At 41.4% G+C, this 11,077-nt stretch overlaps 1 protein-coding gene across 1 annotated transcript in view; it reads left to right on the top strand.

The window, feature by feature from the left end:
* The window catches only part of TPGS2 (tubulin polyglutamylase complex subunit 2), a 23,854-nt gene extending 18,482 nt beyond the window's left edge, over positions 1-5,372 (top strand). The window contains exons 5-7 of the mRNA XM_003784737.3: positions 874-987; positions 3,053-3,213; positions 4,522-5,372. Of these exons, the coding sequence (XP_003784785.1) occupies positions 874-987; positions 3,053-3,213; positions 4,522-4,755 (509 nt within the window). The 3' untranslated portion in view covers positions 4,756-5,372. The remainder of the gene's footprint in view (positions 1-873; positions 988-3,052; positions 3,214-4,521) is intronic.
* Positions 5,373-11,077: the final 5,705 nt, after the last annotated feature.

Raw genomic sequence — 11,077 nt, forward strand, 5'->3', positions numbered from 1 at the left:
AGGGCGACAAAATAAAACTGTCTCAAAAGGAAAAAAAAAGAAACACCATAATCAAATTGCTGAAAATCAAGGATTAAGAGAAATTTTTTAAAGCAGCCAAAGAGAAAAAAAAAATTTAAAGGAATGACGATAAGGATAATAGCATATTTCTCCTTGGAAACAATTCAAGCAAGATAAATTACTCAAAGTTATTAATCTAGCATTTTATACCCAGCAAAAATATCTTTCAAAAAAAATAGGCCTTTTTGAAAAGCAATCTGGCAACATCCATCTTACTGCAGGAAATCTGTTCCATGTAATGAAATCACCAGAATGTAAGGACATGTACAGAGGTGATTATTGTGACATTCACAGCAGAATGATGATAGGTGAATACCTAGCAACAGGGGATAAATTAGGGAGCAGCCACTCCCACAAACTCAAGTAATCATTAAAAAGGATGAATTAGATTTCCATGACTTAGAGGGCTTTCTACATGGTATTATTACAGAGAAAGCAAGATTCAGATCATGTGTTTAATGCCTCATTTTTAAACCATAAACAATCCTAGGGAAAGTTACATTAGCACCAAGCCATTGACATTGCTCTGCCTTTATGTGGTCCTATTCCAAGAAGTCCAGTTTGCTTTCCAATGCCTCCTTTCTCCACATTCCCTGACACTTGTCTGTTGGTGGTAGGTAAGCCCTGGCAGGTGGTCATGGATGAGATCCAGTACATAATTCAAATACAGGATTTTATTTGAAAATAGTACTTAAGCCATATGTCTGAGATAAGGCTTTTTTCTCATTTTTTCATCTTGGTAAAGTTTGATGTATCAGTATAATTATGGATTTAAGTTTATTTCAACATTACCATTAAATTCTGGGTTTGCAGACAGTGAGGACCAGCCAGAGAAGCCTCACTTTGACTCTCGTAATGTGATATTTGAGCTGGATTCGTGCAATGGGAATGGGAAGGTTTGTCTTGTCTACAAAAGTGGGAAACCAGGTAAGAATTATTTACAACCACTGTCCTGTCATTTGGCTATAGTCTTGCCTGACATTGCTTGTCAACGATCACACAAAAGGCACATACCTCTTTGGTCTCATGGGATGCTGCCTGGTCTCTTATATGTGCTATGACCCAGAAAGCCCCTTTGATCCTCTCAGAGCATCCCCTCTAGACTAATTACTGGAGTCCTTTTCTCCATCTTCATGTGTGAATTACTGCAAAACAGTCAATGGGATTAGGATAATAGATGAGTAAAAACTAAAAGAAATAGTCATTTTGTTTATAGACTACTGTGGCAGATTTAGGTATAGATAAGCATCAAGGAAATTATCTTTTATCTTTCTTTTATACTTCTATATCTAGGCCAATTAACAGCAATAAAATCCTGAATTGCTAGACCTCAAGACCTCTGATGGGAAATCAAAAGAAAAAGACTGTGTCCATAAGTAGCAGCTACCAGTTGGCCCCCTAACAACAGGTTATAGCCCAACAGAGCTGGATAAGACCAGGCCCTCTTCAAGTAGCGCTCTGTCTGGCAGGGGTGAGAAGATACACCAGGATTTACCTCTGGGAAGGAGAAATCATCTCTCACTAGAGGAATCTTTGCAAAGTAGCATTTGAGCTATATCTTGGTAGGAGTTAGATGAGGTAGGAAGGGAGATTTAGTGGTGTGAAGGGGGCATCCAAGCAAACGAACAAATGGGTCAAATCCATGCCATGGGAAAGTACAACTGACTTGGGGGAATGACAGATAAGTTCAATTCAGTGGGCTGCATGATTCATTTAGGGGATGAGGAGGTGAAGCCACAGGCCAGTTGCTTTCTCTCAAAAAGCCAAGCAAAGGAGTTTGGACATAATGTGGTGGACAGTTAAGAATCAGTCAAGCTTGCTTAGGAGAATGGTAGGATTCAAATAGAAATATTTATGACCATAGCAGTCTGGGCAAAGAAAGAGACTGGATGGATGAATGAGGCCACTTAGGGAGATAATACAGCTAGATAGCAGATGAAGTAGGATAAGCTTTAAGTAGTAAGAATAGGTCAGGACCAGGTATGAGGCAGGAACTGACATGTTAGCACCTGCTTCAGCTCAACCACTTTTGATTACTGAGAGAGACCTCTTCAAAACAGCTGAAGCCAGTGGAACTCGGAGGCTCACAATTGTGATCCTAGCACTCTCGGAGGCTGAGGAGGGTAGATTGCTCAGGAGTTCGAGACCAGCCTGAGCAAGAGTGAACCCCCATCTCTACTAAAAATAGAAAAATGAGCCCGGCATGGTGGCACTTACCTGTAGTCCCAGCTACTTGGGAGGCTGAGATAAGAGGATAGCTCAAGCCCAAGAGTGGGAGGTTGCTGTGAGCTATCAGGCCACAGCACCCTTCCCAGGGTGACAGAGTAAGACTCTGCCTCAAACAACAAAAAAGCCCAAGTCATTCAGAGTTTCTCTCCATTAGGAAAGCTGAGACTACAATGCTGATTATACACAGAAAAAGAGCAGTTGCTTAGATAGCCTGAATATGCTTACAGATGGTAAGAATCTAGCAGATAAATTAGTCAGCTGATCTGTCTTCCTGGCATGATGGCTCTTGCCTGTAATCCCTGCACTTTGAGATGCCAAGGCAAGAGATATCCTGAGGCCAAGAGTTTGAGACTGGCCTAGACAACACAGCAAGACCCTGTCTCTACCCACTCCAAAACAAAAAAAATTAGTCAGGTACGGTGGTATGTGCTATAGTCCTAGCTTCTCAGGAGGCTGAGGCAGGAGGATTGCTTGAACCCAGGAGTTTGAGGCTGCAATTTGCTATGATCACACCATTGTACACTCTGGCCTAAGTGACAGAGAGACACTATCTCAAAAAATAATTTGTAAAACAATATCAAACTGGTAAGAGTAGCCACTGGAGAATGGAACTAGGAGGTTACAAAGAGTGTGGGAGGGGAATTTTTATTTTGCATTCTCTCTACTGTATTATTTTTTTAACCATAAGTATATATATTGACATTACAGTTAAAAGGTAAAAATGTTAAGATACTCCTTTTATTTCCTTTGTCTGCTTTTTCAGCATTAGCACAGGACACTGAGATCTGGTTCCTGGACAGAGCGTTATACTGGCATTTTCTCACAGATACCTTTACCGCCTATTATCGCCTGCTCATCACCCACCTGGGCCTGCCCCAGTGGCAGTATGCCTTCACCAGCTATGGCATTAGCCCACAGGCCAAGGTAAGGAAGGAATACACTTGTCATCTCAAACCCTGGTGTGTATCAAAACCTGAGGAAATGGTGAAATTGCAAATTCCCAACTTCCCCATCTGATTCAGGAGCTCTGGGGTAGAGCCCAGGAACCTGCATTTCCAATAAAAAGGCAGATAATTCCAGTGTAGATAGACAACCTCACTTTATGCTGATCTGGTTAAGTAATTCCCAAACTTGGCTGATCCCCAGAATTACCTGGGAAGTTTTTATTTTTAAATGTTATGGGGAGGGGGCAAGGAGGGTGGGCTTAGGTCCAGGTAGTTGTTGTGGATTGGCAGTACATGCTCACTGGAAGAATAAAATGTCTCTTATTCCCATTCTCCAGTATACTTTCCCAGAGGCACCCACTATTACTAGTTCCTATGTTCCCTTTCCAAGATTCTCATTGCACATAAAGTATATATGCACTTTTTTTTTGGCTCTTTTGTTCTAAATCACAACCGCAATGTACTATCCACATTGTTCTTCACCTTGTTCTTTTCACTTAACACGTCATCTTAGAGATCATTCCCTTCCAATACATTTTAGAGCCACCTTGTCCTTTTCAGTGGCTACAGAGTATTCCCTTATACGCGTGTGCCTCACTTATAGGACTAGGCACCATTTCAATCCTATAGATGCCACATGTGCAACCTAATATAACCTAGTTTGAAAACACCAAGTACAGTTTTTACAGCTCAGTCAGCATCATTTTAGCCGCTTGGCTTCAGCTCCACCTTACTATTCATCTAGTGGGCTTCATTTTCCTCAAATGTTGCTAACTAACCACATCCACCTGATCAACACTGGGAGGTGGTTGTGATCAGTGAAAAGTCAGTAAATGTGGATGCACTTTGCCCTCAGTTGCCTAGAAAGCCAGTAGGGAACAGAATCCCAACACACCGCTTCCCTCAGCAGAGGCCCACACTGGCCTTGTCATGAACCTCTCCTTTGGAATGGGTGCTTATCTGATGGAGGGTAGCTGATTTGAGAGAATAATTAGAAGGACATTGCTCCCTAGATCAGAAGGAAGTGTACTCACATTCTACTGTTTGTACATCTTACTAAGGGCTGATGGGGTCTGTCTCTAATTCCACTTAAAGGAAAAGCTAATAGTTTTTTGAGGCAATTTTTCATAGAATATATACTCTCTTCTCTGCCTCTGGTTCTCGGCTCTCTCCCACATCCCCACTAAAGAGACAAAGAATTAAAAAAGAAAACTAAAAAAAAAGAGAGACAAAGAATGGTATCTCTCCCTTGAACTATGACCCTCTCTCTCAATTTTCTGCCTTACAGCAATGGTTCAACATGTATAAACCCATCACTTACAACACAAACCTGCTCACAGAAGAGACTGACTCCTTTGTGAACAAGCTGGATCCGAGCAAAGTGTTTAAGAGCAAGAACAAGATCTTAATACCCAAAAAGAAAGCGCCTGTACAGCCTGCAAGTGGCCAAAAAGGGCCCTCAGGTTCCTCTGGTTCCTCCACTTCTAAACCTTCTGGCCCTGGAAACCCTGTCCGGAAATGAGCACCCCTATTTCCATCTTTTCACCAGCTGAACAACGGCAGTTTCTATACACAGATGGCCCCAGGGGTGGCCCCAACCTCAAATTCTGTGTATGATGGACCAATAGGCTTCTTCCCATTCCCATCTAAGTGGCCAGTCCTAGGCCTTTGCTTCCACTGACATTAGCCAGGAGTTAGAAGAACACACTGAAGTCTCCCCCAAGGTTCTCCCCACAGATATGTGTTACTGTCCCATCTCCAGAAGCAATGGGGGAGTTTATTTAAGGGGCCAAACTCTGTTTCTTTACCCACCCCTCAATCCCATAACAATGATTAGAAAAGTCCCCCATCCCCAAAGAAACCACTGGTTTTGACTCATGAGACATTAGAATTTTGCTGTTCAACCTGAAGCCACTAGTCACTGTGGCTATTTAAATTATATGAAAACTCAATTTTTCAGTTGTATTAGCTACATTTTAAGTATTCGTGGTATTAGTAGATTGTTTTAGCTCAAAGGTACAGATCATTTCTGTCATTACAGAAAGTTAGGACTGCATTAGAACATTTTCATACTTTGTTCTTTATATCCTTTACTACAAACAAATCTCACTCTGCTCATTTATTTTGCAGTTTTCCATAAAGTTTTTCTTCCATACCAGTTTCCTGTTAAGTTTCTTGCTTCCAATTTTGTGTTGTGATGTTTGTACATTTCCCAGAGTTACTCATTTTTTAAGAAGAGGTATACTTCTGCTATACTTTATTCTGACCATTTAAAAACAAAAAATTCCCAAACATTGTTTTGCAAGACTCTTCATAAGGGGTTTTGATGAAGCCACTGTTGCAAAAAGCTTTCCACCTGCTCTCCTAGAGTTTCCCAGCCCTACTCTGTGTGGTTCCTGGCCATCCTTAGGATAGACATGCGTGAAACAGGGTAGGGGTCCAAGAGTTCCTTTGGAAATAAATTCCCTGTAAATTAGAAAGCATTTTCCTATAGACACAGGGGTACTAGACTTCTAACAAGCCCACATATGCCTAGTATTTGACACAACATAAATCTGAACTTACCTGCTTCAGCTAATGGAATTTCTCTGAATAAGAGTGCTCAGGTTTTCTTTTTTCTTTTTTTTGAGACAGAATCTCATTCTGTTGCTCTGTATAGGGTATGGTGGCATCATAGCTCACAGCAACCTCAAACTCCTGGTCTCAAGTGATCCTCCTGCCTCAGGCTCCCGAGGAGCTGAGACCACAGGTGCCCGCCACAATGCCTGGCTAGCTATTCTCAATTAGGAATGTCTGTTTCCTTCCTCTTCAGCCCTGGCAGTAGGAGAAACAAGGCCTTCACTTTCCTTCCTGAGATGGAAAGTAGGGAAATCACCCACCCAGCCCTAGGTCCTCAGGTGGCGGCAGTTTTTATGCTGAAGTCCCAGAGGCTGAGGTGCAGGACCCTCTGCACCCTCTGCACCCACTGGCTTGCTCTTTCCTGACTTCTGCCACAGCAATCGGGAGGCGTCCTTCCTTTGCACTGTTTCTACCTGCCAACCACCTAGCGCTCCCCTCCTCCACGACCCACTGGGCGGCTAAAAACAGTCCCCCTGATTTTCTACCTGCACTTCTGCTCTGAAACATTTTCAGTTATTTATGAAGTTTTAAATTTTGATTATTGAGAATAATGATACTCATGAAAAAGAGGCTTCCGTCCTCCCTCTCCCTATCACTTTCCATACACTCTGAGGAAAACCAGGCTGAAGACTTGGCCTTCAAAGATGGAGGTAAACGTCTAGCTGGCTGCATCCCTATTTCTGTAATCACTGAAAGTTTTAAATATTAATGCTGAAAAGTCTGTGGGAGCAGAAGCTGAGCTTCATGTTAATAGCTTATATGTTTCCCAGTATGTGTTCATTAACCATTCTGACTCACTTCTAATGGAAAATGTTTAAAAAAGCAATACCTCTTACCTTTGTGACCCCCAAACTAACCATTTACAATACAGCAGGATTTCAACGTTTTTGTGTTTTTTTAACCACTACACAATGTCAAATCTTCCCTAATTTATTACACTTCAAACATTGATAAGTGTGTAGTAATTCATGGAGTAGGAGAAAAGGATAGAAACACCAAGGTTTAAAAGAACAATAGCTTGAGTTTAGTCTTCCAAAAGTATTTTTCTGGGCAGAAGTGATCAAATCATAAGGAGAACCAACAGCATCAGATAAATTTCAGCATTTGGCTGCTGCTCCAAGACAAGTCAAGGTTGAAAGGGAAGTGAGAAGTCATGTCATTGTTCATTGGAACCTTTAAGTTACCTTAACCTTCTAAGTCGGTCCTGGTCCAGTTCCAGGTTTCACAAGTGAAGTTGCAGAGGAATGAGCAGTGGTGCCCTTCAAATCAGAGCCAATCAAATGGAGTCCTCAAGATGCTGTCTCGGGAAAGGGCTTATGATGAGGAACAGTTCAAGACCTGCTAAAGATGGGGGAGAGCAGTGACAAGCAGGGTGGGCTTCCTAACATACAGGACATAGTAGAAAATGAAGATGTGGGCCTCTTCCTCAAAAATCAGGAAAACATGGCTCGGCGCCTGTGGCTCAAGTGGCTAAGGCACCAGCCATGTACACCCAAGGTGGCGGGTTCGAATTCAGCTGGGACCCACCAAACAACGACGGCTGCAACCAAAAAATAGCTGGGCGTTGTGGCTGGTGCCTGTGGTCCCAGCTACTTGGGAGGCTGAGGCAGGAGACTCGCTTGAGCCCAGGAGTTGGAGGTTGCTGTGAGCTGTGATGCCACAGTACTCTACCCAGGGCGACAGCTTGAAGCTCTGTCTCAAAAAAAAGAAAAAATCAGGAAAACAATGCATTATAGGAGCTAAGAATGGTTTTCCTTCTTAGGAAAGACGTCTCACAACTTAAGATGGTGTTTATTTGCCACTTAATGCTATTTTATGAAAATTAAAATTTTAAATTGCTAGCATGCATCTTTTATTGTGCAATTCCCATTTTAAATGAAAACACAAGCGTCTGGTGAAGATAGAATCACCAAAATTACAATTTGTGTTTTATAGCTTACATATACATACTGTATGCATATGAATTTCATTCTTACCAGAACAGTGGAAAAACTACACAAAACTAACAGCTGTTACCATTTTACTTGTTATGTGGATATTTTACCAATACTCTACCTTCAACTTGCCCATGAATAAGAAAGAAAAAGGAACTGTTTTTCTTTTCTTTTGTGTCATTTTCAGCATTAAGTAGTTGGGTAGTACAGGAAATCAACATGAGTAAGAAGGCGTATGAGAGGGCCTCTTGGTCATTGACATCCTTAAAATGTAGACGTAAGATGCTTGCTTACCTTGTACTCCCTTTGGATCCCTCTGAACTCTGACACATCGTGGGTCCACTGGAATTCTATGCACATGAGGCATCACAAGACTACATGTGAGTGGGGCAGTAGGGATCACTGGACACATACTGCACATATCTCCTAATGCGCACGCTCCATTGTCCCAGCAGACTGCATTTACATAAGTGCAAAGATAAAATGAATTTCAAGATAGTGACAGAAAAGCACTAAACTAAGTGTGAAGCCCTTCCAAATCTGAGCACTGTGCGACTGCACAGGTCACCCACCCGTGACGCTAGGCCGGGAGAAGTCAGCATTCTAACAGAAGACTTAACGACATGGAGCTGAGTGGGTTAAATGAGGGAAAAACACCCATGAGATTTATGTTTTGAAACTAAAGCAATTAAGATAACAGTAGGCTGTACTATAAATCAACTGCCCAGGAAAAAGACACTGGGCTGGAGTCACAAAAGGAGAATAAATGGCAGAATGCCTCACGATGCATTGATGTAGTTAAGGTCGTACAGAAAACGCCACACCATCATACTTTTTCCAGGGAAGTAACCAAGCCTTGGACAGGAATGAAAAGGGGCAGTTTGCACACAATTCACAGAATGTCCCATAAAGCTGACATGTACCAGTGCCACAGGGGTTGTGTATAGAAAGATACCCAAATCCCCCTCTAGACCTAAGTCAAAATTGCCAGGATAGGTGCCAGGCATCAGGATTTTTAATCAACCGAAATCACGACAATGATGCTCACCAAGTCTGAAATTTGCTACTTAGTGTGTCTGGTTTTGTTTTTATTGCATGGAGAATAACTCACAATCTCTTTCAAATCTAGTAAAGCATACATAATGACTGGAATAGAACGACCAAGGGAACTGTTTAGTTTCTGCATAATATATGTACTTTTTTTCTAAGCTTTTTATTGTGGAAAATTTCAAACATTTACAAAGAATAGGATAATGAATCCCTATTTATCCATTAGCCAGTTTCAATGGTTATCAACTCATGACCAATCATGTTTTATTTATACCTCTAATCCTTCAGTTTTATTCTGATTTTTAAATAATTCCATTCTAATTTAGCTATTGGTTTTTAAGCTATACTGCTTTATGTTTTAACAGTTGTTAGTGATTATAACATACTGTGTATCCCTTTTTCTGGCTAATAGCCACTCCCCCTTAGGTCCCTGGCAGTACAACTCTGGGCCCTTCTTTATACTTGACTGGATGCCGGCTGTGCACTTATCCTAAGGACCTTGTCATAAGCTTCTTTCTTTGGCTTAAGCCAACCTAGACTATTTTTCCAGTCAAGCATTGTCTTATTAACACATATAGCCTCCATTATGAAGTTACTGATAACCATTAAATGAACTTCCAGGTCAAAACTCAGAAAACTTCATCCCTCCCTTTCACTTCTTCCTTTATAATGTGAGGCCAACTTTTATTTCTAGCCATTGACTTTCTTCATGACTCATCCAGCTCCACTCTTAAACCACTTTCTCTCTTTCCAAAACACTTAGTTCTCTTCCTCCTAAACTATAGGAGGAGGACCTACAGTTTCCTCCCAAGGCCCAGCTCCAGTCCCACCTCAGAGCTCTCTGGAAAGCCCTAGCTCACAAGGATAGCCTTCCTCCAGGTGGTACCACTCAATTAACTTTTGGTCAGCTTGCCTTATCTCCTCTGTCTTCTGTGTTAAAATGGGACTTTATGTTACTCTGAAAAGCCATTCTGCTTGGTATAGAAACCCATGAACTGGGCGGCACCTGTGGCTCAAAGGAGTAAGGTGCCAGTCCCATATGCTGGAGGTGGAGGTGGTAAAAAAAAAAAAAAGAAAAAAGAAAGAAACCCATGAACTATTAAGTTTATGCTAAATCAAAAGCTGCCTCATACTTCAAGACAGACCAATAGGAACAAACCACTAAGCAAAATTAACGAGAACTAAAGTTGTGGAAATGCTGTTAATTAAAATGTTTATGTAATTGTGAAAAGATAGTCACTACTTTAGTGCAGAAGCAAGACAGACCACCTCTGTCAGAAAACACTGCCATAACGAAATGTTACTAGTGATCCAAAATTTGGCATCCAAATATTGTCTTCCAGACTGACTCCTGCCACTCACTAGCTTTGGCTCAAAATTCTTTATCAGATAATATGCTTTAATTTGTAGTTTTGGAAATGAGATCTCTGTAATTATATATCCTAAGTTCCCTAGAGCACCTAGCACCCAGGCCTTGTCCAATACCACCTTTGGTGAATATAGCAAGCAGAATGAATGAGACCATCTCACTCGAGTTTTCAGTATCCAACCAATTATACACTCTTATGTGGATAAAACTGGTTATAAGTAGGACTCCCAGGGGACAAAGTTGAAATAAAGTAGTAAGAACCAGCCAGAGGGTGACATAATAAAAACAAGAACTGAAATAGTGTTTTATAAAGCAAGGTAATTTAGCTGTTGCTGGACACTTGTGCTCTGCCACTGTGTGTATCACAGTCACAAGGTTATACCCACAGGTCTGATGTGGCCTCTGCTGAGAGACTGCATCTTCCAGGTGTGATATGTCACAATCACAAGGTTATACCCACAGGTCTGATGTGGCCTCTGCTGAGAGACTGCATCTTCCGGGTGTGATATGTCACAATCACAAGGTTATACCCACAGGTCTGATGTGGCCTCTGCTGAGAGACTGCATCCTCAAGGTGTGATATGTCAGAGGAGGAGTGCATATTTGATAGTATTAATGACCACACTGGTTTTCCTTTAAGGGAAAGAATTCCCTAAATTCAGAACATAATATGGGCAAGGGGTGGACATAGTTTCTTGACATTGTCTCAAGTTCTTGATGGAATAACTGTAGTCCAAAGCAATTTTCTACACCACTAAATTTAATGTAAAACTCCCCTTATGTAAAATAAACAGCAACAAAGTACATACAAAGGTCTCTATGACCTGCACTCATATAGGAGTGATAAAATTAAATTTGAAATTCCATTCCTC

The sequence above is a fragment of the Otolemur garnettii genome, unplaced genomic scaffold (genome assembly GCF_000181295.1).
Source record: "Otolemur garnettii isolate 467f Iridium unplaced genomic scaffold, OtoGar3 scaffold00012, whole genome shotgun sequence".
NCBI lineage: Eukaryota > Metazoa > Chordata > Mammalia > Primates > Galagidae > Otolemur > Otolemur garnettii.